This window comes from Pipistrellus kuhlii, unplaced genomic scaffold (genome assembly GCF_014108245.1).
Source record: "Pipistrellus kuhlii isolate mPipKuh1 unplaced genomic scaffold, mPipKuh1.p scaffold_m20_p_2, whole genome shotgun sequence".
In the NCBI taxonomy this organism is placed as follows: Eukaryota; Metazoa; Chordata; class Mammalia; order Chiroptera; family Vespertilionidae; genus Pipistrellus; species Pipistrellus kuhlii.
The window spans coordinates 71,247,887-71,275,606 of NW_023425515.1; the positions used below are offsets into that span (position 1 = coordinate 71,247,887).

The 27,720-nt window shown below is 39.0% G+C and overlaps 2 protein-coding genes across 6 annotated transcripts in view; one reads left to right on the top strand and one right to left on the bottom strand.

The window, feature by feature from the left end:
- The window catches only part of CMSS1 (cms1 ribosomal small subunit homolog), a 361,662-nt gene that overhangs the window by 24,456 nt on the left and 309,486 nt on the right, over positions 1–27,720 (top strand). The window lies entirely within an intron of this gene.
- Positions 1–27,720, bottom strand: part of LOC123651029 (filamin A-interacting protein 1-like) — a 50,668-nt gene that overhangs the window by 15,222 nt on the left and 7,726 nt on the right. For 2 of the 3 annotated variants that reach the window (XM_036447680.2, XM_045584027.1), the window contains exon 2: positions 2,960–6,089. In XM_036447680.2, the coding sequence (XP_036303573.1) occupies positions 3,296–5,974 (2,679 nt within the window). In that variant the 5' untranslated portion in view covers positions 5,975–6,089 and the 3' untranslated portion in view covers positions 2,960–3,295. Of the gene's footprint in view, positions 1–2,959; positions 6,090–27,720 lie in introns of those variants that run through there. The other variant, XM_045584028.1, reaches the window with a different exon arrangement.

The window sequence follows — 27,720 nt, forward strand, 5'->3', positions numbered from 1 at the left end:
TCTGTGATGACACAGCTTAAAAAGTGAAAGAGCTGGGGGGAAAGGCAAGAAAAATGAAACTTGGTTCTGAACCTGGGGTTTTGACCAATGAAAGGAAGATAGTATTTTTTCAGATGTATATAAAAGCAGTGTATCTTTTCTTAATCTCTCCTGGGTATTCTTTCCCCCAAGAATATAACCCTCCATCTTTACATAACTCATACAAATAGTTTTTAGTGTTACTTTCTGCATCCTAGTTTTTAAGGTTCTTCTGTGATTGTACTAGTATGTGGATGAAAAAGAAAGCTCTGTAACCACACACACACACACACACACACACACACAGGTATAAAAATTATTTTTTAAATGCAAGGCTAAAACTCTAGAATGTCATTTTAGGTATGATTTTATAGAAATGGGAAGATTCTTAGAAATGCTACTGTGTTTACAATAAATTTTAATTATTATCCTTTTAATCATCTCTGTATGTTATTAATTTTAACAGTGCTCCTAAAGTTTGATGCTAATATGAATTATTATACCCAAGTAATCCTCCCAGTAGCAGTGGTTCTCAACCTTCCTAATGCCGTGACCCTTTAATACAGTCCCTCATGTTGCGGTGACTCCCAACCATAAAATTATTTTTGTTGCTGCTTCATAACTGTAATTTTGCTACTGTTATGAATCGCAATGTAAATATCTGTGTTTTCTGATCCTCTTAGGGCAACCCTGCTAGCAGTTCGAGACCCACAGTTGAGAACCGCTGCTGTAGAGCTTAAGACCATTGGAAAACACAGATATTTACATTACGATTCATTAACAGTAGCAAAATTGCAGTTATGAAGTAGCAATGAAAATAATTTTATGGTTGGGGGTCACCACAACATGAGGAACTGTATTAAAGGCTCACGGTATTAGGAAGGTTAAGAACCACTGCAGTAGAGGAATCTCTACAAGAGGTTTGACTCTTTGAAAGTTCAATAAATCCAGTAATGTTAATCATTTGGGAAGTCTGCTTATGGTTAATATCTGGAACAGATAATAAAGTGAGAATCTGTGCACTATAATTATGGAGCTTAGGACATGTAGTGTTAACTTTATTGTAGAGAATTGCTCTGGCTCACATGATATAAAAAATTGAATCCTTACAAAATGAATGGACTAATGAGTAGTAGAGATCCTCAAACTGTCTTAGTTGTAGGTATGCCAAGAGTGAATTTTCTCTTCCGCATTTGGGGCAGCCAGGAGAACCTTGGGGTGACGAGTCTGGGGCTGATCATTTCTGCCTCTTCATCCATTTCCCCCCAGTGTTATGGAAATGTGTTCTGCTTGTGCCGTTATGAGACAAAGGTTGGGAAGCACTTTAAAGACCATGTCCTTTAATTCTTTCTAGTTTCCATTCATAATTTTATGATCAGTACCCTTCAAAATGTTAATAGCATTCTCTCTTGATTTTTATCTAAAAAAACATCTTATGCAGCAGCATTCTCAATGTCTACTTTGAAATACTTTGTAAAATGAAGTATGCAAGTTACTTCTAAAGTTTTACCTTAAAATGGCTTAAAAATAAAAATAGTTTTGAAAAACATTTAGGCCATCATGTATTTTGTAATACAGTTGGGTCACTCACTGCTGATTCCCAAGATACTTGTGTTTAAACAGAAGCTTTCTCATTCATCACCAGCCTAAACTTTCATCCAAATTTATTTAATGATGATGCAAGCCCACAGCATTGGTGTTGTAGTTCATCACCATGGAAGTGTTTCTGTCAACAAATCCTCGCTTGGCTATCATGAAATTGATTTTGCAGGGAAAAGGAGGATAATTGTGAAATACTTCTTTTACTTCTAAAGATCTTTACAGTTTGCCTAAATGTGTCCAGATGAATTGTGTTTAAAATCAATAACTAGCAATAAAATTAACCAAACTAAATCAACAATTACAAGGTTGGAAAGGGAAAATGGCAATGAGCTACTTTGTCTAAAATCATTTTTTTGGAAGGTGACTGGGGAACCTGATCTGTAGTTTAAAATCTTCCTCTGAAAGCTGCTGTTCTCTGATATAGAAGTATGGATTAAGCTCGGAGAATCCCATCAGCCAGATACCAGAATTTTTAGGCTGTCTCACCTACCTTATAAATGGCATAACAATAATTACAGAGGAAACTTCTCTCAACATACTCTAAGATCTTTTTTAAACATGCCTTTTCTATAACTTGTATTTGTAACTATCTTGGCTTTCATTTGCTTGTTAAAAAGTTAACAACAACAACAACACATGGTTACGTTGTAAGCTTCTAAAGGCAGCCATCTAAAAGCAAGGTAGAAAGCACCTACCTTAAGTAATCCAAATGATTTGAGGAACCAAATAGGGGAAAGGAACAAAAATGACATTTTTGTTTTGAAACCATGTTCAGGAGTACTTGTCTGGTCATAGTGGCCAGGTCTAGGTTTGAGTGTAGATATACATGTTTTATGGAGATTTTCATCTATTGTAGAAATACAGTCAACTCTTGATTATGAAGGTAACTTTTACTACTTGTATTTCCAAATGTACTTTTTCTGGCTTCCTATCACATTTCAAAGTTTTTTACTTTCACCATCAGCTCATTTGCTCACAAAAGCAAATTAATATTATTTTATTCAATTATTATCAGTACATTAACTTCCTAAGTTCCTACATGTGTGAAGCATTGTGCTGGGCACCAAAGATATTGAGAGAGATCTCCAACATGAAGTTAAGTTTGCTCCTTTGAGATCTTATAGTTCACGTTGAAATCATGAAATTTTATTTATTTAAACCACTTTCTCTGCCTTTATATGTGATCAAAAGTTGACTGTAAGTGGGAAGTAAATTCTCTGCTCTTTTATTTTTCTCTTAAGGAAGAATTAATAGACATTATGAACAGGAAATAAAATTCTACTGTACATGCAAAAATATAACACAAAATGACCAAAAGAAAATTCAGCAAGCAATGGTAAAAAATAACAAATTATTTACTGTTTTATAATGTTAAGGTATTTCACCAAGACAAGTTGCAATCAAATTAATGTGAGTTATGGAAAATGAAATACATAAAGATGTATTTATACAAGTGCAGACTAAATATTTTTCATATAAGTATGTAAATGGAAAGATATACAGTAAGTGCACACTTGATATGATTATGCAGGCAACAGTTAGTTTCAGGTACTGTTGAATAGTTCATGCACAAACCTTCCCAAAGTACAAGTTCAGTCAATCTTTGGGGGACGTGGAGGGATCATTAAAGAGGACGGAGTTCCTTGCAATAATATCAGTATAGACTGGACGAGGGTCAGTTATATATATTACTTACTGTAATTTGTGATTGTCGAGGAAGAGGTGTGGCTGTTGGTGTGATAGTAATACTGCTGGTGACTTTATTGGTTGCTTTGTTTAGTGCCCCATTAGTTATGCCTTGAGTTCGGTTATCCTGCGGTGGTGTTGAAGGGCTGGCAGGTCTCACGGGGCTGGCTACAGCTTGCACGTAAGGACTTCCTAAGTGAATGTGGATTTTATTATCCTCAGTAGTTATCACACTTGAACTATTACTGTTTGAACGTTGAAACTGCCAAGATGACTGCCTGTCTGGAGAGACTCTGAAAATCGCGTGCTTGGCACTGATTTCTAGTGGCTCTGGGGAGCGTCCCTGCTCAGGAGAGCTTGCTGAACCAGTCACAGCCAAAACCTGAATAGGTGACATTGTCCTTTCTGGAGTTATGGAACCACAAGACTCTGGGGTCTGTGCTCTGGCAAAGGCTGCCATGGTAATTGGGGACATGCCTTGCTCATTCATGAGGCCTTCAGCAGAGGTTTTAGATTTCACTGGTGTTATGGAGGCGTTCTGGAGGATGGTTATCCTTTGCTTTGGGGTGCCACAGTTTGGTATCACTGCAGTGCTTGTGTAAGAGTGAGGACTCTCTGTGGTTGGACTTGTGATTTCAAGAGTGGCTGTGTTTTGGATATGGTCTGGAGTAACCTTTATATGAAGTGGCTGCCCAGGTGTGTGGCTTAGGACTAGATCTCCAGTTTGTACAAAGTTGCCATTGGATTTAGTTTGTCTTTTTCCATTCTGAGGATGGCCCTCCTTGGATTTCATCCAAGGAATCCATAGCTTCCTGTTAATAGGACAGGGAGTAGATGAGTTGCACTTGAAGGACAGCACAGATTCCTCCTCATTCGGATCCTCTTCCTGGTCCTCACTCTCCTCATAAAACTGACCATTGATGACTGCCCGTTCCAGAGAAATGAGACTCTTGTAATCAGGTGGCTCATTGTCTGCTGCTTCTGTTTGAACTTCTTTAGAAAACACTTGAGGGTCAGAGATTTTTCTTCCATTGAGACTAGGCCGTAGACTCTTACTGAAATGCCGGTACCTCTCTAATTCTTTAGTTAGGTTTTCAATCTCTCTTCCTAAATCTCTGTTCCTGTTTTCTTGTTGATTGAGTTTCTTTTGCAAGACTGAGTGGTCTCCCTGGAGGTGACATATCAGGTCCTCAGTTGCCATATATTCATGAATTTTCTCTTTCAGTGCCGCCACTTCTCTTGAGAGGTGCCCTGATTTAGCTTCTTCTTCTTGAAGCCTTTTGAAAAGCCACTGTTCGTGGCTAGACTCTGTCTTTTCTACCAACTGATACTTGGCAAGTTCCATTTTAACATGTTCCAGCTCTTCAGATAAAAATTGAGCTTTGTCTCGTTCATTAGCATACCTTCGCTCTAGAGTCTCGTATTCGTCTTCTGTTTTCATGAGGTCATCCTCAATGGCTTTCATATCCTTTAACTTCAGTCTCAGTTTTTCTACTTCTTGAGAGAGCTCTTTAATCTTATTGTTTTCTTGGTGTAATGTTGTTGTGGCCTTACTAGAATCTTGATTTAAATTGTTTTTTAGGAAATCTTTCTCAACTGCTTCCAATGATTGAAGCCTATTTTTCAATAAATTAACTTTGGACAGGAGATCATTTCCCTTCTCTTCTTCTGCTTTCAATTTGTTTTTTAAATCATCTCTCTCCTTGGTTATACTGTACATTTTTTCTTCCACGTCAGTTTTTGACTTCAATGCCCTTTTAGTTTCCTCAATTAACTTCTCAGTAACCGTTGTCACTTTATTTTGCTCCACTTGAAGCTGAGAAGAAGCAGCTTGTAACTTATCTTCAGTTTGCTTTAATTTTTCACTCATTGTTTTCCGTTCATCTACTAGCATTACAGTTAATGTTTTCAATTTAGTTAAATCTTCTTTTAGGGTGAATTCTGTCATTTCCAGCCGGTTTTCAATGGCTTCTAGCTCTTTGATCCTTACTTTTAAACTCTCCAGTTCTTGAGACAACTGCTTTGTGGTCATCCTTTCTTTTTCTAAGTTGCATTTCAGAGAGTAACATTCTTGTTTGCTTTTGTTGAAAGCATCTTCTAATTTTTCCAGAGCCATAATCTTTTTATTGAGTTTTTCAACCTCCAGTTTAAAGTCTTTACTCTGGGATGTTTCCTTTTCGAGCCTCTTATTGAGATCTCTGCACTGCTCCTCCATTTTTATGAGCTCTTCATCCTTCCCTTCCATTTCTAGCACTCGTTTCCTGAGCTCCTCTACTTCAGCCAAGATACCAGAGTTTCCATATTCTCCCTTGTTGATTTTTTCTTTTATATCTTGGAGCTCCTCTTCTGCTTTTCGTAAAGATCTGTTTGTTTCTTCTAACTCATCAATTTGCCGGCTGAGTGCTGCCAGCTTTTGGCGAAGCTGGCGATTTTGGCTGTCCTCATTGGTGAGCTTCGCCATAATTGTTTCTTGGTTCTGGTGAAACTTTGTGGTCTGCGTTTGCAGTTCTTTCTCTAGTCTGGTTGCCTTCTGCTCTTCTTCCTGAACTCTGGCTTCAGCAAGGGCTAGTTTAGCATGTGTTTCCTTCGTTCTTGCGGTTAGGTCTCGGATTTTTTGTCTTTGAAGCCCAAGCTGTGCTGTCAGCGTTCGTTGTTCATCTACCACCATCAAAGCAAAAGACTTCAGTTTGGTCAACTCCTCCTTCAGCGCGGTGACCCTCTTCTCCTTTTCTTGCTCCTTTCTCTCCTGGGATTCCGTTTCTTGGCCAATCAGCTTCTTTAATCTGAAAAACACAAAAGTGCATTGGATTTTGTGATTTGTGCGTTAGTAACCTTATGAGGTCTGATTAAACATTTATGGAATTTAGAAAGATGTATTATCTCTTACAGAATACAGAAAGGAATTCCTGAATTTGATGGGGGTGGAGAATCTTGATAGTCATCTTGCTTTTTTGCTTTCTCTGTCCCTACCCCTTCATTGACTGATAACAGTTTCAGTTCACCAGGAGCATTATTGGAAGTGTAAGAGCAAGAATATTTAGGTTAAATTGCATGTGTAGTTTACAGTCTATAATAATAAAAGCATAATATGCTAATTAGAATGAACAACCTTCCCAACGAAGCCAGGGCTTTGAGTGAAGCCCGGTTCCTGGGTGCCAGAGGGAAGCCGTGCCAGCAGCGGAGGGAAGGAAGGTCTTCTCTTGCACAAATTCCGTGCATCGGACCTCTAGTCCCTCATAAACTACTTCTCAGCTTCCTCTTAGTCTCACCTGAAGGCAATAAAAACAGGCACAAGTTTATAATTCAGTTTGACCTTGCTTCAAGACTGGCCCTCCTCTCATAGCTGATTGATCTGGATAGTAATTTAACATCTCTGAGCTTCAGTTACCATATATGAAAACTGGAGGCAAACATTGTATTATCTCAGCGATCATTTGAAAATTAAATGAGGTAATTTGTCTTAAGATTGTCATAGTGCTGACACATAATAAGCATTTGATAAGTGTTCATTATTACTGTTGTTTTTTATTAATGTGGTTATGGTTATATTTATCAAATGGTTTGCTTGAACCATTACAATACATGTACATTAATGTCTGGTGCTCAACTTCCTGATTTGTAGTTAAGATATAATTTTATTCACTAATAGGTCTCTCTGCCAATTAAAACTCTGTTTACACTAGCACGACACTGCCAGAAATCACTTCACATAAATCTTTGTCCTCATAGTGGATGATAGTTGAATGAGGGGAAAATAAGAGGCATCTGAAGGGGTTTAGAATTTTTATAACATGTGGCAAGAGCACAGGGTTTAATAGGAAAGAGCTTATTGATGAGATTTGGATACTAGAAATGATAGGGGGGAAACTCTATTATCAGAAACATAATGATCCTCTCTTAAAAATGATTCTAGTGTAGTATTTTTTTTTTTTTTTACATTTTAAATGTGTTGGCATAACAGGAGGGCATTTTACATGAAATAAATTATCTCGTCAAAACACTGTTTTCCTCAGTAATAAGGCCACAGTTTTAAATTTGTGGCACTCTTAATTACACGGCAATGGGCTGATTATAGAGGATGTAATTATAGCTTTGAAGTATTGTTATAAATAGAATACAATAGAACTTTGTTATAAATAAAATAGAATAGAATACCCAAAGAATTGAACTAAAATACTTGTCATGGATGAAAAGTTATAAATACTTGTTTTCTGGTGATGCATGAAGAGTGCATAACATTTTAATTTTAATTTTTATTGATTGATTTTTACTAGTAGAGAGAGATTAGTTGTTCCACTTATTTATGCATTCGTTGGTTGATTCTTGTATGTGTAATGACCAGGGATCAAACTCACAACCTTAGCGAATCAGGACAACACGGACAACACTCTAACCAGCTGAGTTACCCAACCAGGACACACAATATTTTAATATATCTTTTCCATTAAGAATGAGTTAATTATTCAATGCATGTCTTTAATCCTTGCCAGAGAACCTTTTTTTTTTTTTTTTTTTGAAAGTTGTTTAAGGATCTGAGAGGACATTTAAACTAATTTGGAATAGGCTTCTTGGAAATAAGAGGGTTTTTTTGATATCCTACCTGTAATTACCCTACATAAGAGGAACATGTTTAAAATAATTATATAATGTAAGAATTCCCAAGCTTTTTTTGTGGGGAGGATTCACTTTTAGTTTTTCCTGTTTTGAGAATTTGACTGGAGGCTGGGTGAAGGGCTGTGGCCTGTGACATTCTGAAGAAGCTGGGCTGGATGCTGGGGTGGGGCTAATGATGATCTCATCCACAGTCTGGGCAAGAGACTTAGCATGGCTTTCAGCCCTGTCCCTCTCCCTGCTTATGACACCTGGGAGCCTGAGAAGAGAAACATAGCGGCTCCTTTCTGAATGGTCCTAGGACTTCACAACCCAGTGGCAGAACCCATGGGTAAATCGCTTTGGTGGTGAAATAGTTAGAGATTTTGGCAAAGTGTTTCTTCTTCCGACCTTAGCATTGGAATCATGTTAAACAGTGCGCTGAGGATAACTTCTGCATCACATTTCTTAGAGTTTTATTAGAGAACAATTAAAAAAAGCTTTTCAAGATTTACTTTCAACTTATTAAATAATATATGTTATTTTATTTTCATGAGAAAGAGGTGTGTTTCCTTAGGATATAAAGGAGGGAAGATTGTTTATCAGTGTAATGAAAGGCCATTAATATTAAATGGCAGTTAGTGAATCTTGGCAGTGCCATGGCAGGCATAAAGGATTTTGAAGAAGTTAAAAATGTTTCCAGGATTTTCAGCATCATGCCCGATGCATGTTTTCCTGCATGGTGCGAACTCATGGGTCTTTTTATGGTTTCTGGAAATTGGCTATTCCCAAGCCCCATCTTACAAAGTAGGCAATAAAAATGTTGATTTGAATACATCTGCTCCCAGTGTGTTCCTATTTACTTTCTTCCTAACAATCTGCTACTAGTATTTTCCTGGGCTAGTCCATATGACAGTAAGCAAGCTAGTTGGTTAAGCAGGTTAAGCGTGTCCAGGACAAAAATAGGAGTTTATAGGCAGAAAGAGTTAAACCCCAAGATATCATTTAGGATAGGCAACCAGTGATGTAAACCTGTCAGAACCAGTCAGGTGCTTGTAATGCTATTATACATTGTGGGATTGTGTGTATGTATGAGAGAGAGACTGATGGAGAAAGAGAGACAAATAGACAAACTAGTTATGCTACTAATATTGGAATTAGTACTTATTCTGATACTAGAGGCCCGGTGCACGAAATTTGTGCATGGGGATATAGGAGGGGGTTGTCCCTCAGCCCAGCCTGCACCCTCTCCAATCTGGGACCCCTTGAGGGATGTCCGACTGCCCATTTAGGCCCGATCCCTAAACGGACAGTCAGACATCCCTCTCATAATCCAGGATTGCTGGCTGGCTCCCAACTGCTTGCTCCCAACCCCCTAACCATTCCCATGCCAGCCTGATTGATGTCTAACTGCTCCCATGCCAGCCCGTTTGCCCCCAACTTCCTTCCTCTGCCGGCCTGGTCACCCCTAACTGCCCTTTCCTGCAGGGTTGATCGCCTTCATCTGCCCTCCCTTGCAAGCCTGATCCCTCTCAACTGCCCTCCTTGCAGGCCTGGTCCCTCCCAATTGTTCTCCCCTACTGGCCATTTTGTGTCCACATAGGAGCAGAATCTTTGACTCCCTGGGGGCAGCCATATTGTATGTTGGAGTAATGGTCAGTCTGCATATTACTCTTTTATTAGATAGGATAGAGGCCTGGTGCACGGGCGGGGACCAGTTGGTTTGCCCTGAATGATGTCCCGGATCAGGGTTGAGGTTCCCTTGAGGCGTGGGGCAGCCTGAGTGAGAGGCCTGTGGTGGTTTGCAGGCAGGCCATGCCCCCCAGTGACCCAAGCAGAGGCCCTAGTATCTGGGATATATTTACTTTCTACAATTGAAACTTTGTAGCTTGGAGTGGAGCCAAGCCTCCTGCTCATTCAGTGGCAGCAGCTGTTTCTGTTTGGATTTGTTACCTTCTATAATTGAAACTTTGTAGCCTTGAGTAGAGGCTTAGGCCGACAAGGGCAGGCGGAAAGTTTGGCTTCCTCCGTTGCCCGGGAAACGCCTCCCTCCTGCTCTCTGTGGCTGTTGCCATTTTGCTTGGGTTTATTTGCATACTCACTCTGATTGGCTTGCAGGCATGTTTTGTGGAGTGGAGTGATGGTTAATTTGCATATTACTTTTTTATTAGGTAGGATGGTGAATAGGCTTATCCTAGATTATCTATTATTTCTTGCTTTATAACCAGGAGCATTTGAAGATTGAACTGTGAGGTTAGTTTATGGTCTTGGAGAAAAGAAGTTTTTCTTTGCAAACTTACCTTGTCTTTATAGAATTTGAAGTTATAAGCCTTGCCTGTTGTATGCAGTGTCCTAAACAAGGAAGCTAATTGTCACACTGCTAATTACTAATGCAGAGATATCTATGTGTATGTGCATGAATATATAAGTGTCTCCCTGTGTGTGTATACACATATACACACATATTTGACTAGGAGTATTTTTTGGTTTTTCAAATATATATAAATGAATGCTTTCAGCAAATATTTGCTGAGTGTTAACTGTAATTTAGTCATTTAGTCATTTAAGGTCCGCAATCATTGTCCAAAACTTTTGAAGCCAAATGTTGTCAAAATGCTAAAGTTTTCAAATTTTAGAAAGGCAGTAAGGAGCATCCACCATCAGTGCAGGTGGTCAATGCCTCTCATCTGACAAATGGGCGCCAGATGCCAGGCTGAAGGCTGGGAACACAGCTGCCGTGGCACAAGCCTTTCCTGTGGACACTCCCCTGCACGCCTGAGCACTGGTGGCAGCGGGGCCAGGGTAAGTGGGAGCCGCACCCACCCAGGGCTCAGGCTCCTCCTCAGCTGCCTGCCACTTCACGCACTACTTCCTGTTGTGCGGGATCAACACTGACAGTGGGCTGGAGCCCAATATGCTGGCAGGTAAAGCTGGGCTGCGGCGGCGGCAAGGAGGTCCACTGATCCCCGCAGGCCAGGCCAAGGAACCCCACTGGTGCATGGATGGGCCTCTAGTCTATATATATGTATAAAAGCCTAAGTGACTGAACAACAGGTCAACCGGTCACTATGACACGCACTGACCATCAGGGGGCAGAAGCTTAATGCAGGATGGTCAGTGTGCTGCCACAGCTAACTTCCCATGGCCCTTACCCCTGGTCAGCTTGCCCCAATGGCCCCACTTGGGCCGACCAGCCAACAGCCCCTACCTCCACTGGCCAACCTCCCCTCTCCCCCCGGGCCAACCTCCCACGGAACCGATCAGCCCCTATCGCCAGCCAGGCCGAAGGACCCCACCTGTGCACAAATTCATACACTGGGCCTTTAGTATCTAAATAAGTTCAGACAAGAAGCTTTGCTACAATAATTTAGCAAAAACTTTGTATAGTCTAGATTTTTGAAATTGCAGACAAGGGGGTATGGACAATTAAGGTATGGACTCCTGATGCCTTTTGGGTAAGGAGGATGTAGAGTTGAGGGTCGAAGTCCACTTCTTTCTTCAGTTGGATTTGGGTTTTAACCCAAACAGTAACTTAGTTTTCTATCTCCATTTTTTCTTTGCATGTTAACAGGTTTTAGGCATTGATGCTGACTGACTTTATGTGCTAATATAGGTTATCATTGACTCTGGGTTTGCTAGCAAAAGCAGATAAGTGATTTTAAGAGCTTTTAAACAGGGTACTCATAATCTTGAAAGCAGTATTAGACCCTCATTGCAGAATGTCCACATATGACATTCATTCCTTCAGAGCTATGTAGTCAATTATTGCTCCCTTTTCCATGAATAGTTCCTACTAATATGCCTTTATGTGGGGGTGTTTATATAATTTGTGCTAGTGTTTCTCAAACCTCAGCATTATTGAGATTTAGGGCCAAATGATTTCTTAGGGACTGTCCAGTACATTATAAAATGTTTGAGCAGCAGTCCTAGACTTTACTCACTAGAAGCCATTAGCAGCCCAGTTGTGGCAACCAAAAATATCTTCAGACATTGCCCAATGTCTTAGGGTATGGGGGGTAAGGGGAAGGAGGCATTGGTTCTCAGCTGAGAATCATTGATTTAGGGTGTGTGTGTGTGTGTGTCGGTCTGTTATTAGAAGTTATACTTTCCATGGTCCTGCCTTACTCAGCTCTAATTAAACAGATGCAACAGAAAGTTCCCATCTGAATTACATATATACCTGGTGATTGTATCTTCCCTGTGAATAGCCTATTCTTTACGCACTGCTTCTCACAGGTTAAGGTGCACTTGAATCACCTGGGAACCTTGTTAAATTGCAGATTCCAATTCAGTAGGTAGGGATGGGCCTCAAATTTTGCATTATAACAAGCTACCAAGTGATGATGCCAGGATTGACTATGGATAGAAAGTCTTACTGCAGGGGTGGGGAAAGTCCATCTCACAGGCCATATAAGGCCCACAAAATTATTTGGTCTGGCCCTACCAAGGCATTTGGGGTGAGTTAGTTAAATGTTTGACCAAATACAGCAGGTTCATTTTTGAGTTGATAATCTTGCATGGCTCACAAAAGATGTTATAATATCCAAATGACTCTTGACAGAAAAAAGGTTCCCCATCCCTGCCTTACTATTTACATGTTTATTTTCTGGAACTGGTATTCTGGCTGAATATTAACTTAGCCAGTTGTTCATTATTGTCTAGAGGTCAAGTACATGAAAATCATGCGGGGGGTGGGGAAGGTGTCCCTCAGCCCAGCCTGCACCCTTTAGCAGTCCGGGAGCCCTCAGGGGACATCCGGCTGATGGGTTAGGCCACAGTCAGACATCCTTAGTGCTGCTGCGGAGGCAAGAGAGGCTCCCACCACCACTGCTGTGCTCACCAGCCTGAGCGGTGCTCCCTCTGTGGGAGCGTACTGACCACCAAGAGCAGCTCCTGCATTAAGCATCTGCCCCCTGGTGGTCAGTGCGCGTCATAGTAATTGGTTGTTCCGCTGTTCTATCAATTTGCATATTACCCTTTTATTATATAGGATTGTACCCCAGTGTGTGGATACTGCCTATATGCCTGACCTACAGGGCCATCCATTTTTTCACAGAGAACATCATGACTAAATGAGCTAACATCTGTTCACATTACTGGAAAAATGACTGAATAATGCACAGCATAGATGGTTGTTCAGTAGCTACATTTTCACCTAAAAAGGGCAGTAAATAATTTTAGGTCCAATCTTGATTTTTCTCACAAAGACCAAAGACTAAAATTTGGAGATGGTATAATAACTTCCATTTTTTATTTAGTGTCAGTAATGTGTTTGCCAAGCAGTAAACTAAATCAATACATCTATTGGTTCTAATTCTCAGGGTAAGCTTATATGGCTTGGGATTATTATCTCTATTTTACAGCTAGGAAAATTGAGGGTCAAAAAGGTCAGGAAGGGCAAAGCTGTGCTGTTTCTGCATACTACTCTGCCTCTCCAACAAAGAACAAAAACTATTGCATGGACCTAGTCCAGATACAAAGTGTCTTTTTCAAGGAACACTTTCTGTATTAGAAAAACTGTCAACATAACAAAAAATTCTCATCATTGTGCTTGCATTCTTTTAGGTCATATCTCATAGAGCACTGGTTTTCAAATGTGTGTTCTTACCTCTCCTAAAATAATGTGTGACTAGAAATTACGGCGCTTCTCTTTAGCACATTATCTACTTTTTAAATTTAGCTTATAGGAGTATGATTGAAAAAATAAATGTATAAGATATTTAAAATATACAACATTACCAGTTGACATAAATATAAATCGTGAAAGGATTCCCACCAAATTAACACATTCATCACCTCACATATTCACCTTTTTGTGTGTATATGAGAACACTTAAGTTCTACTGTCTTAATCACTTTCATTTATAGCACACAGTACTGTCAACTGTGGTCACATGCCATACATTAGATCCTCATACTTGATTCATCTTTTAACTGTACTCTTTTACCAGCCTCATGCTATCCCCCCACTTTACCCCGTCCTAACCCCTGAAGCCACCATTCTACTCTATTTCTATGAGTTAAAAGTGATATGCAGTATATACCTGTCTTTCTCTGCCTGGCTTACTTCACTTAGCATAATGCCCTCCAGTTTCATCCATGTTGTTGCAAATATCAAGATTTTTTTTTTAAATGGCTGAATAATATAATATTACAAATCCAAACAGAAATGGCTGCCAGCCACTGAGTGAGCAGGAGGCTTGGCTCCACTCCAGCTACAAAGTTTCAATTGTAGAAGGTAAATAAATTCCAGATACCAGGGCCTCCGCTTGGGTTGCCAGGGGCTGTGGCCAGCCTGAAAACTACCACAGGCCTCTCGCCCAGGCCGCCCCACACCCCAAGGGAACCCCAACCCTGATCTGGGATATCCTTCAGGGCAAACCAGCTGGTTTCCACCCATGCACCAGGCCTCTATCCTATCCTATCAAAGATCCTGCCCCTATGTGGACACAAAGATGGCCACCACAAGATGGCCAGTAGGGAAGGGCAGTTGGGAGGGACCAGGCCTGCAAAAAAGGGCAGTTGGGGGCAATCAAGCCTGTAGGGGAAGGCAGTTAGGAGTGACCAGGCCAGCAGAGGAGGAAAGTTGGGGGCGACTGGACCTACAGGGAAGGGCAGTTGGGGGGGACAAGGTCTACAGGGAAGGTAGTTAGGGATGACCAGGCCTGCAGGGGAGGGCAGTGAGGGGTGACCAGGCCTGCAGTGAAGGGCAGTTAGGGGCAAACAGGCTGGCAGGGGAGAAGTTAGGCATCAATCAGGCTGGCAGAGGAGTGTTTAGGGGGTGATCAGGCTGGCAGGCAGAAGTGGTTAGGGGCAATCAGGAAGGCAGGCAGGCAGGCAAGCAGTTAGGAGCCAGCAGTCCTGGATTGTGAGAGGGATGTCCAACTGCCCATTTAGGGATCGGGCCTAAATGGGCAGCCAGATATCCCTTAAGGGGTCCCAGATTGGGAGGGTGCAGGGTGGATGAGGGACACTTCCCCAGTAAATGAATTTCATGCTCCAGGCCTCTAGTTCTATACAATTAAGTTTAATATGCTAATTAGACTGAACAGCAGAACAACTGTCCAGATGACCTTCTGGACAAACCTGGGGCTGTGAGGGCTGAGCCCTTCGCACGATTTCGTGCATCAGGCCCTCTATAAAAGAAATGAATTACGGGAACTTCCCTGAGTTTTCCTCAGATTAAGTAATAGGCATTGCTGCATCCAGTGTTTGGTTCTGAAACTGCAGCTGCTCTCTCATTGAACCCTCTCAGGAATGTCTTTCTAGGGTTGTCCCTTTGTGCCACAGAGGGGTTTCCAACCCATGAAGTGCATTTGAAAGATTTTAAGTAAAAAGGTAATTTTTGAAAGTGTTGTTGGAAAGAACTCAGAGCACAAGCACTTTTTACGATAGATCAGTCTTAGAAAGCATGTGTGTGAGCTGCAGACATTGACATCGGTTTCCTTAAAGCTCCCCAGTGCTTGTCCCTCTGGAAAATTTTTGTGTACCCTCCGGGGTATGTGTACCCCAGATTGAAGACTACTGTCTTGGAGTACTCATATTCATGTTCAAGTCCTGACATCACCGGATTATAGGAACATTCACTGAATCCTGTCCAATAAAAACAGATTGTGGAAGCTGGTTTTATGGATACAAATGTGAAGTACTAGTTAAATCCAAACTGGCTTAAAGCAGTATCTTATTACAGCTTTTCTTTAGAGTTTCTATTATGGCTTAGAACTGTTGTTAACTTATTGTGGTTTATCACTATTATGTGTAATACCAGTTCCTTGGTTTTTCAAAATATCACATCTGTCATCTTAAATATTCTTTGGTACTAACTATAATGCTGGTTCTTTATTATAATGATACATTCTGAGGATCTTTTCAGTTTGTATTTACACACACGTCAGCACACATGTGTGACTATATATTTTAGCTCCTGACTGTGTGAGACATTGAGTATTAGTAATATGCATCATGTAATACACATATGAAACATATAGTGTGCCTAAATGCTATAATGTTAGTCATACCCATATAATTTATAATTCTCACCACTTTTGTCTTATTTTTGTACATTACAATAAGCCCTACTAAAATATAAACTTGTTAAGAATAGGGCACATGTCTGATTCATTTTTGTATTCTATAGTGTCTACTGCAAAGCTCTTACCTGTAGAGGGCACTAAATGAATATTGTTTGAATAAGTAAAAGAACCGAACAAATACACCTCCTGGGGAAAATATTATAGCATTGTTCCAAGTAATTTTATTCATCTTTTAAAGACGATGCTCTGATATTTACCATGTGCCTGGTTTTAGATATTTAAGAAAATGAGGTGTAAATGGTTTTCCCATTGGTGTTCTCCAAGTACATTGGCCTCTCGAATGATTCGAGACTTTTGGAACATCTTTGTCCCTTCTTTATTCAGATCCCTGCATTAGAACTGTATGTGCTTGCTTGTTGAAGAGAGTTTGGTGGTAAATGCCAATATCCTAGCCCCTTACTCTCTTTGTTATTTCATTTCTGCAAAGGAGTGGTTCTTTTATTTTTTTCCAAAGAGCCCAGAACTGTGTTGGACAGATACGTTTGTTTATTACACAAGCAACATTACATCAACAGCAAATGAAACTGAAATGGAAATATTCATCTATAACCTGACCACTGTAACACATCAATTATGTTCCTACTTTTCCAGTTCTTCAGACAACTGGCCCATATAAACTTAGGGTGATTATCTAGCAATGAAATCAGTTCCACATGCCATTAATGGCATTTTGTTGTTTCTGTTAGCTATAGAAATAAACCTGTAAGTGGTGAACAACTTCAGAGTCAGTTTAGCTTTTCATCTGTTATTTTTGGGAGACAAATACTGTACTTTGTTTACTATGTGGATCTTGAATTTAAAGTTTTGGTGTTATGAATATGGCAAAAGTTTATTTCATTAAATTTTCAAACATCAAAGGACTACAGTTAGTGCTGAGGCTATTCTGAGGTGAAAAAGGGATGGTTTCCTATTCTTAGATTTTGTAAGATGTTGGGAAAGAATGAGCAGATAATTCCAGTGCATTTCTGAAAAGGCTCCAGAGTGATAGTTCTCACATTTTTGGTTTCATGACTCTTTTAAACTCTTAAATATTATTGAGGGCTCCAAAGAGTTTTTGATTGTGTGGATTGTATCTATCAATATTTACTGTATTAGAAATTTAGACTAAGATATTTTTCTGTCTTTTTTTTTAATCTTTACCCAAGAATATTAGAGACACACAGAGAGACAGACAGAGAGAGGAACATTGATGTGAGAGTGAAAGATCAATCGGTTGCCTCCCTTACTTACCCCAACTTGTCTGAGATCGAGCCAGCAACCTGGGTATGTGCCCTGACTGGGAATTGAACCTGCAACCCTTTGGTGTAGGGTCAGTCCTCCAATTGAGCCAACCAGCCAGGGCTTAGACTAAGTTATTTAAAAAATATTCATGTATTCATTAATAAGCCTGTTATATGTTAGCATAAATAGCATGTTTTTATAAAAAGAAAAACTTCAAAGCAAAACAGCAGGAAAATTGTATTGTTTTATATTTCTGCAAACTCCTACTAATGTCTAGCTTAATTGAAGACAGCTGGATTCTCAAATCTGTTTCATATATTCCATTAGCTGTCACAGTAATGATGTCACCACACATCATATAGCCTCTGGAAAGTTCCTTGTATACTTGTGAGAGAATGAGAGTGAAAAAAATAGTGTTGTTATGTAAATAGCTTTGACATTACAGACTTCTTGAAAGGGCCACACTTTGAGAAACAGTACTCTAAATGATAGACAGTTAAAGCCTAAATGGTAAATGTCTTTCTCTGGAAAAGCCTCTGGTTTAAGCTATCACCTTCTTGAAGCTGTTACTAAGCAAGCCTTTTGCTTCATCCTGATGAAGTCGCCAGATTTACTGGCCTAGTCACTGCTTCAATGTTTCCATTATTAATAAAACTGTTGTTTGCTCCCCACCATAGATGGAAGACTCTGCTTTCAAATCCCTCTCTCCCGGTTCTTAGAAAAATCCTAAATGATAAAACAGTCTCAGGGTTTTGTTTAAAACTACTGTTTGAAATTAGGACATGGAAACTCCTGAGCTGCCTCGTTTTAAAATGGGTCCATCCGCAGTGTTGTGCCAGTCAGCTGACATTTCATTCATTTCAGAACTTTATGAGGCAATTACAGTGAGCACCTACTGTGTGCAAGGTACTGTGTTTTTGTCAGTTTGCTTTTTTCTGTCAAAACCTGCTTGTATATTGCATAAATCACTCTGGTCAGAACTTATAAAAGTTTCCCAGCATCAACCACATAGTGTGATGATACCAAATCCTGTTTAGTCTTTTTTTAAAGCAATATGAAATAGTGCATCTCATTGTAGTCCGAAATTTGTAACTTCAATTTAATGTAGCTCAATTCCTATATTTGCTTTCATTCTTTCATTCTTCCTGATTTACATGTTAATTACTAAGTAGAAAGCAACAATTATCACACTGCTCTATTCAATTTTACATCTGTTCTCACAGCTAAACTTTGATAGTCTGTTTATGATTATATCTTATAGCAATTCTTATCTAATATATAATTTTAATTGTTGCATTGATAGTAGCTCTGTTCATGGTTAAATAACCACAAAGTTCTAAGCAGTTTGCAGAGTAATTACATAGAATTTATTAGGAAGTTTCCTTAGGCTGATATAGGTTCTTGGTATTCAGGCCTATAATTTATGTTTCCTTGCACTATTCCCTGATTTTCAATTGAACCTTTCACTGTTTAGTCTAATTTTTAGAAGCACTCATAAAAATAGCTATGACTAGTCTTTATTCTATGTATGTTGCTTCCTTTTATTTCTCTCACAAGTCAAAGGTTTTCTAAAAAACATTACAGCTACAGCATACCATAGTCATAATGTAATGCTCAATTCATTTGACTTGGTCAGCAAGATATAGAAGAACAGTAACACTTTTTTTTTTTTTTTTTTTTTTTTGGCATCTGCTAGCTGAGTATGAGTGTACATCTGTGTCTGCTTTCTGTCTTTGTTACTGAAAATCCTGTCATCATCATTGAGATCATTTAGAGACACCGTAAATGGGTCCAGATCCAGCAAGTTGGATTAATATTTTCCTTCATTGTGAAATAAGAATTAGGGCATGAGGAATTTTTCTCTGGTGTCAGAGGAATATATGGTAAAAATGGGGCATCCTGAGTCAGGACTTTGCATCATCTGAACAATCTTGCTTGGCTCCCCAGGTAGCAGGAAAGGTGAAATAATAAGATGCAAATAGTCAAATAACCTTTAATTAATTACAAGTACCTTGGGAGCTTTGAGAAACAGGATCTTCAGAGGAGTTCCTGAAATCTTCAAATTGAGCAGAGGGATCTGGGATTGGGGCAACTCTCTTTTTTTCCTTTTCTTTTTAAAGCAAAAAAAAAAAAAAAAAAAAAAAAAAAAAAGGCAGGGGGGAGTGAGGGGGGTAAAATAACTGACTTGAGACAAAGAGTCTCCTAGAAAGAAAAATTGAAAGATGAAGTTTCAGAGTGTGGAGAGTAAGGCGTTTGGGCTAGGAAAGACTCTCCACACCCCAATCAGAGGGCCGGGAGGAGACTTAAAAAGGTGCTCAGTGTAGGCCTGGGAGAGGAAACGTGAACTAATACGGAAGGGACAACAAGGACAACATGTATAAATCCATACTGGGATAATTATTTCGAGCCTGAATCACGTATTGTCGTTTCTCCAGTACTGTATTGTCAACTTTTTAGAAAGAATGATTGTATGGCGGACGTCCACTTAATACCACTGAGCTGTGCCTCCCCATCCCACATTTTAATTTTTCACATTAAAAAACATCTACTCAAGATGATTTTTCTTTTGTAGTTTACTCAGGTGGGTTTTTTTACTTTTTTATTTTTTGCCTTGTTTTGACTATAGTATAGCTAACAAAAGGGAACTTTTTAAAGACCAAGTGCTGGGAATACACTACTGTGTTGAAGAGCCTGCTCATTGTTCTTTTTGCATTCTTCTCCTTTGATCATGGGATTCTTAATTATTTGAAAAAGAGTTCTCAGATCAACATATTAATATTTTTTCCAGACTTTCCATTTTGATTACTTCTACTTCTATCCGCACCATCACACACACACACACACACACACACACACACACACAAGCTTATCATTCGTTGAATTTATATTGCAGGTCCTTAGCAGACTGAAAGTTTCAGGAGGGTGTCTCCCTCATCTTACAAGGCCTGCCCAGAACTAATGTAGCCATAATGCCTTCCCCTAGTTGCCTTGTCTCTCTAAGGAGAAGCATTCAAAAAGCTATCCAGCATGTGATGCTTTGTATTGTCATGGGTGTGTGTGTGTGAGCACATGTGCTCCTGAATTCCTGGGAGTACCTTGCCTAGTATATACTGTTTCCCCGAAAATAAGACAGTGTTTTATATTAATTTTTTCTCCCAAAGTTGCGCTAGGTCTTATTTTCAGGGGATGTCTTATCTTTCCATGCGCTAGGTCTTATTTTCGGAAGATGTCTTATTTTCGGGAAAACACGGTAGCATGTAGAGCTGACTTTAAGTTTCCATTGGTGATGTGATGGTAATATTGGGCTTATCTCAGATTCCTAACACTTTCATTGTTGATTATTCTCTCTGTTCCTTCCTAACCCTTTCTGTGGTTGATTATGTACGCCTTGTGAAGTGTTCTTCTGTGTCTTATCTGTTTGGCTCCAAGATAGCCTTCTTTTAGGGAAGGGCCACAGCAATAGATGACAGTATACAGTGCAGGTGGTTGAGTAGCAAAAGGCAGCCAGGATGACTCACCATAGGAAAAAGGCAGTGGAATACTATGGACGGCAGGGTAGTGCTGGGGGAGAAATTCAGATTCTGGAGTTTATTTTCAGAGTTGAATCTTGGCTTCCCACTTCTACCTAGTGTGACTGAGAAAGCCATTTGACTGCATTTTTTCTCATCTATAGACTGGAGAGAATACTGGATCCTCATTCATAATAGTGTTGTTTTGAGGATTAGGTAAAATTATACAAAAGCTCCTAGCATACTGCCTGTTAGAGTACATATTAGTTAACATTAGAAGTAGAAAATTGTACTCATGGTGAGATAATACGGAAGAATACCTCAGCCACAATAGGTTGGCCTAAAGTAGGAGTCACCTGGGAGAGTCAAAATTTACATCTGAATGAAAGATACAATTATATAATCTGTTTAGTGTGATTCACCTTCAGGCCATGCACATGGTTAGCACACTGGTTATTATTTTAGGCCAGAGTTTCTTAGCCATGGCACAATTGACGTTTGGGGCTGAATAATAATTCTTTGTTATGGGGTTGTCCTACGCATTGTAGTATGTGTTTACCAGCATTCCTGGTCTCTACCTAATGATACCAGAAGTAACCCAATAACCCCAGGCTTTGTTGTGACTACTTCAAAAAGGTCTCCCAACATTGCAAAAAATCCGGGGAACAAAGAATCACCTCTAGTGAAATACCCCCTAAAATTTTAAGGCATGATTAATTTTTTGGAAAAACTCTGTTTGATTTTTTTTGTGTTAGTTGTCTTTACATTCATGACTCTTCTTCATTATCTGATGCTCAAAGTGTATTTGAGACCAGCCAGTATTTTCCATTTTTCTTTTCTTCATAGATCTGTACCATAGCTTTTCTCTCGTCCTGGAAGAGAATGATGCTTTGAATATGCATTATCCACGGAAATGCCAGCAAATCACAATGGGTGCTAATAGCTGGCCTTCCAAAGCCTCTCTGATGTTCTGGTCATCTTACCCCTGTCCTTCATCCCTTGAGTGTGATGTGCATTTTCTCTGCTAGGATTAGATGATCCTAAACATGTCTACTTGGGGACTCAGAGGTGGGGTGGGGTAGTTGATTTGGCATAGACCTGGAGGGAACAGTCTTTTTCTATATGTGCCACTGTTGGGCTTGGTTTCCATAGTGAAAAATGTGAAGACAATCGAGGATATTGTATAATGTTTTTGAGAATTTCAGAAAAAATACAAAGTCATAGGTTGAAGGATGCCCAAATTGTCCAAGAAACAGGTCATTTGTAGTTCTTATATTGTTGTATAATTAACTTTGTAATTATACAAAGTTTGTTTTGCTCATTTTTAACCCTTTAAGCAAGTTTGAATTTTACTCTTAGATTTTAGATTAACATTTCTAAATATATAATATACATTTCAAAATATGTATATTAAAAAATATACTGTAGCTTGGTCAGAGAAGCTAGCGGTTGAGCATAGACTTTTGAAAGAGGAGGTCACGGTTCAAGTCCCAGTCATTGCACATGCCCAGATTGTGGGCTTGATCCCTAGTAGGGGGTGTGAAGCAGGAAGCCAATCAGTGATTCTTTCTTATTATTAATGTTTTTATCTCTTCCTCCTACTTTTCTGAAATCAATAAAAACATTTAAAAAAATAAAATGTATACTATAAAGTATCTTCCTCCCATCTCATTCTTCATCTGCCCATTCTCCCCCAATCTATAACCACTGATTAGTTTCTTATATGTGTCTTTACGAGTAAACATGAAAATATAAAGATTCCTATTCTTTCCCTTTTTATTATAAAAATAGCTTACTCTAAAATAAACACTGTTCATCATCTCAATTTTTGCATTTTAACATCTTCTTGGTAATCTTTCCATAAGATCGGTGTTCTTAAGTGAGGGCAAGAAAGGGGAATGGAAATACATGACTATTAAATAAATCTTTCATGTAAACAATTTAAATATTTTTTTTATTGATTTCAGAGAGGAAGTGAGAGGAAAAGGGAGACAGATATATCAATGATGAGAGAGAATCTTTGATTGGTTGCCTCCTGCATGCCCCCTACTGGAGATGGAGCCTGCAACCTGGTGATGTACTCTTGACTAGAATCGAACCTGGGACCCTTCAGTCCACAGGCTGACAACTCTATCTACTGGTCCAAACAAGCTAGGGTCATGCTAAACAATTTTTAATTTATAGGATATTTTATCAAATAAGGTAAAAGAATTGGAGTCATATATTTTTGCTGTTTTAAACTTTATATACTAAGATAAACTAACAGTAACATTATTTTATTATAATTTTAAAACAGCACTTTAACTGTTAGTTATATATGTCTTTATAAGCTCTGTGTGTACCATCTGCATTTCTCAGTTGAGAAACTAAGGCCCAAGAAGATTAAATAACATGCAAGGTTGTTATGGTAGCCTAGAACTGGAACACAGACTCTGGTTCCCAAGCTGTGTAGTGAGAGGGTTAGCTTGGAGTGAGAAAGAAACAAGTGTACTGAGGGTCTACTCTGTGCTACTTGATTTTACTTAATTCTTACATAATTATTATTCCTATTTTACAGATGAGGCTAGGTATCAAAACACTAAAATTTAGAGTGGTAAAATAATTACCAAACATAAAAAATAACCAAACCAGAATAAAAACTCACTGACTGCGAAGCATGTGTTCTTTCCACTTAACCAGGCTACATGCCAGAAAGCCCAGACAGAGCATTGACCTCCAAAGTGTTTCCTTTCTCCTATTCCATGTTGTTAGTGTTCACTTGTTCATTCCTGCACTCTGTCCTCACCTCATCAGCTCTCTGGCCCCTCCTACTTTGCTCACTCTGTTCCAGTCACACCAGCTTCCATGTTGTTCTTTGAACACAACAGGGCCTGTGGCTTTAGGACTGGCTGCTTCCCCAGCGAGCTTCTGGACTCTCTCTCTCATGTCATCTAGTACCATCTGGCATACTGTATTTTACTTATTTGATCATTGGCTGTGTCTCCTACTAGAATGTACACTTCATTCAAGTAGAAGTGTGTGTGTGTGTGTGTGTGTGTGTGTGTGTGTGTGTTTTGTTCAATAACTGGTCAATTTCAATTACTGGTTTGTTTTATTCAATGCTGTAGTTCTAACTTAAGAGCAGTGCCTGATACTTAGTTGGTATTCAAGAAATATCGGTTAAATTTTGAACTATACCTATTCCAATTCTAAACTAAGACCCATTTTAGGGAGTAACTGTAAGCAATAGACACATAGTATATAGTTTCTTTTCTTCATCTGTAACAGAATTACCATTTATTGAGCAATTATTATATGCCACGTATAGCATGCTAATCCTAGAAACAGTTATAGCAGGCAAGTTTTATTGTCTTTATTTTACAAATAAATAACTGAGGCTCAGGGAAGTTAATTTGCAAAGGTCCTGCCTAGAAACTGGCAGAACCACAATGCCAATATAGTATTTACCCCGAAACCTGTTTCTCCGTGACATACACCCACTCCTCCTATTTCATATATCTCATATGCAAATCATCCTCCCCAGTGAATTTGTGTTGTAATATCCTGCCTGTCAAAAGCATAGAAAATCACCACCACTTGCAATCCACTGTTTTGTCACACTATTTTCTGTAGGTTCATGGCTACTTTGAGCCTTGATCATGAGACATTAGCAAATATTCTCTTAATCATTATAATAATAAAGCCAGTTTAGTCATTTGGCATAAATTCATAATTATTTTTGGATGGTTTAAAAATTTGTGGCTTTGCCAGTAATAACATCTCATATTCCCCAGGGGAGGTAGGTTTGTCATAAATACCATTTCCCTAGAACATTTCAAGGAACTTAAAGTTCTCGGAAAATATTTTTAACAGGCAGCCTTGTCTTAGACAGACTTCAAGGGCATAGTATTCTATACCCTTAAAAATGTATGCCTATTTGTTTTATCTTACTAAGAATATTTACATGTTTTTGTCTTATTATGTAAAATCCATTTTGTATTTTATATCTTAGTGGATTGAGGAAAATGTATTAAGAAATGGATTCTTTAGAAGAACATTCTGATGTACTTGCAGAATTTTCTGGTTTTAATTTCCATTAGTCTTTTTTTCTCTTCCCAAAATCACATTGTTTTCAATCAGATATTGCAAATAGGTATTTTGGAAGATTAGTATAATTCCTTTCTCAACATTTATTCCTTGGTAAGTTACTTTTCTTTCTTTTATTCATTCCCTTTTAAAAAGCTACAAAGAGTATATCCCTTTCCAAATCTTATTCAGCCTCCCCCAAAATTTTTTAAGCCCCTAGTTCCTGTAAGTCTTTAAGAAAAAGACTTTCCTCCTTTATTTGGCTTTCATATGTTAATTCTCTGGTGTTCAATTTGTCAGATTTAACATAAAAGACCAAAGGAGGAAGCAGTCTTGTGCTAAAGTGGATGAGTTCACTGGTTTTCTTTCACCTTCTTGTAGTGTGGAGGCTGCCTGCACTGAGGCAGTGGCGAGCTAATGTGGTATGCTTGGGAAACCGAAGGTTTCCTGACTTGTTAGTGGGAAATTCAGACTTCAGAAATTTACAAACCACAACAACAAAGGCTTAGGTTTTATTGTGACTACTGAAGTCATTCAGTTTGCCATGAGAAACAGGGTAGATAGGAGCCCAGAAAGTGTTACATATTAAACATTTTGATCCCTAGAAAACTTTCTCTCCCCCTCTCCCCCCGTTTATTTTAGCTATAGTAAATCAGTAAATAGGGACAATAGAAGTAGGGACATTTCATAGCACTGAATAGTATGTAGAGGTGGGGGCAGTTGGAGGATGGAGGCTGATGCCTGGCTTGGCTTCCTGCTGAGCAGTTAGATCATGAATCACAGTGAGTGTCCTCCGTATGCCCTTACCCCTTTCCTGGTTCCTGAGGATGACTGGTTCCTGTTTCTTCCATGGTGTTATAGACTCACTATAGAGAGCTAGAGTTTGGGCCATAGATAAAGTTTAGTTATAGACAGCTATTCTTCTGGGATCTGTTGGAATATAAATTACCATTTTCTTGTGGTCCGTGTTTTGCATGTCTTCTGTACACTGTAAACTTAAAATTATTTCAGTTATCTGAGCCTTAATATTCCCTTGATTGACAGTGCAGAGCATTTGCATTACATTTTCCTTTTCTTTCACTTCCAAGCACTGAGAAGACAGATTCATGTACACAGAGTTTGATCCTATCTTCTCTCCTCTAAGTTGTGTTCTTTTAAGATGAATGTGTTCTAGACAATATTAAGCATGTCTGGTGAGGGGCAATTCCATAAAGATGTTATAGTGGCTAGCAGTGGACCTGCTAGAGGTGACAGCAATGATTTTACATTTCACTTCCCTTGGCCCTGGCTCTGCTGTGGTTTTGTGCTTGAGTAAGAGTTTCACCCATTTAGGTATGTTTATATCTGTGAGAAATTCTGTTCATAGCAGAATTAAAGATAAAGCTATACTGTACTTCATATATGTGTTAAATGAATGCCCATCCTTCCCCCCCTGACTATATCTTATCCTATGATTTAAATTCTAAGAGAGGACAAACTATTTCAGGTTCTATACTATGTAGTTAAAAAAAAAAGTATTTTTGAAAAAGTACTGACTTCGCTATACCTCACTTTTAAAGTTCACTCATTCACAGCATTTTAGAAAAAAAGCAAAACCCCAATTCTCAAAACAACAGAAAAGCTACTTTCAGAAGAACCATGCAGCCAATGGACAGGGAATATTAGACCAAAATCTGCTGGTGACTTAACTCTGTGACATTGCCTCATCTTCCTGTCACTTCAGATGCAACATGGGAAAGCAATATAATTTCGTCTCCAAAGTTTACACAGATTTTTGATGAGCCTCAAATCTCACTTCCACAGAACAAAACCCCACTCAAAGCTTTAAAGTCCTTTCTTTCCTTCTTTCCGTTAGTATTTTATACAAATTCACGTCAAAAATGTATGTTTCCTTCCATTAGAAGAGATTTTTTTTTTTTAAATCCTCACCCTAACATATGTTTATTGATTTTTGGAGAAACATTGATGTGAAAGAGAAACATCAATCAGTTGCCTCCCTTACGCACTCCCATTGGGGATTGAACCTGCAACCTAGGTATGTGCCCTGACTGGAAATCAAACCTGCAAGCTTTTTGGTATATGGGATGATGCTCCAACCAAATGAGCCACTCAGCCGGGCTCCACCAGAAGAGATCTTTATGACTTATCAAGTCTCATAACTATATGGAAATCTTAATTGGAATTTCATGTGATTCAGGTTTATTTTTGGTTCTTTATATGTCAAGATTATGAGTGTGCTATAAAAGTTATGCTAAATTGAAAGTACAATTAAACTGAAAAATTAACACCTGGGAAGAAGTACAATATTTAGACTATTAGTTTCTGAAAAGGGAATGTTTATTATCTGTGTCTAGGATCTGATATAAGCTATAAGATTTGTCTTACCCATTTGTTTTTATGTGTGCCTCAAAGGCATGGTAGGACTTTCAAGGTAAAACAAACAGGGAGATTCCAGGCTAGGTTTTTAATCCTTTGCTCTCTTTGGCCCTTTACTCAGTAGGGGAGGGCAGAGGGAGAGAGAGAGGGACACATCTATGTGAGAGAGACACTTGGATTGGTTGCTTCCCACAAGTGCCCGCTACTGGGGCCAGGAATCAAATCTGCAACCAAGGTATGTGCCCTTGATTGAGAATTGAACCTGCAACCCAATGCTCTAACCACTTAGGTAAGCCAGCCAGGATTTACAGATAGATGATGTATTTAACTTATTAAATTTATTTTTTTCAGGTGACTAAGGCATATTTAGGAACACTCTTGAGGGTTTCTCATAGGAGTATTTCCCTTCTAACAAGGATGTCAGGATAAAGGATAACCTCGCTTTTCACAGTGGCTTTTTCAAAGAGGTTAGGCTCTAGAGACATGAATTTTCTCCAGCAAGCTTAATCTCTGACTTCACTTTATGGCTGGGCATAGGAGAACAGAGCTCTTCAGACTGC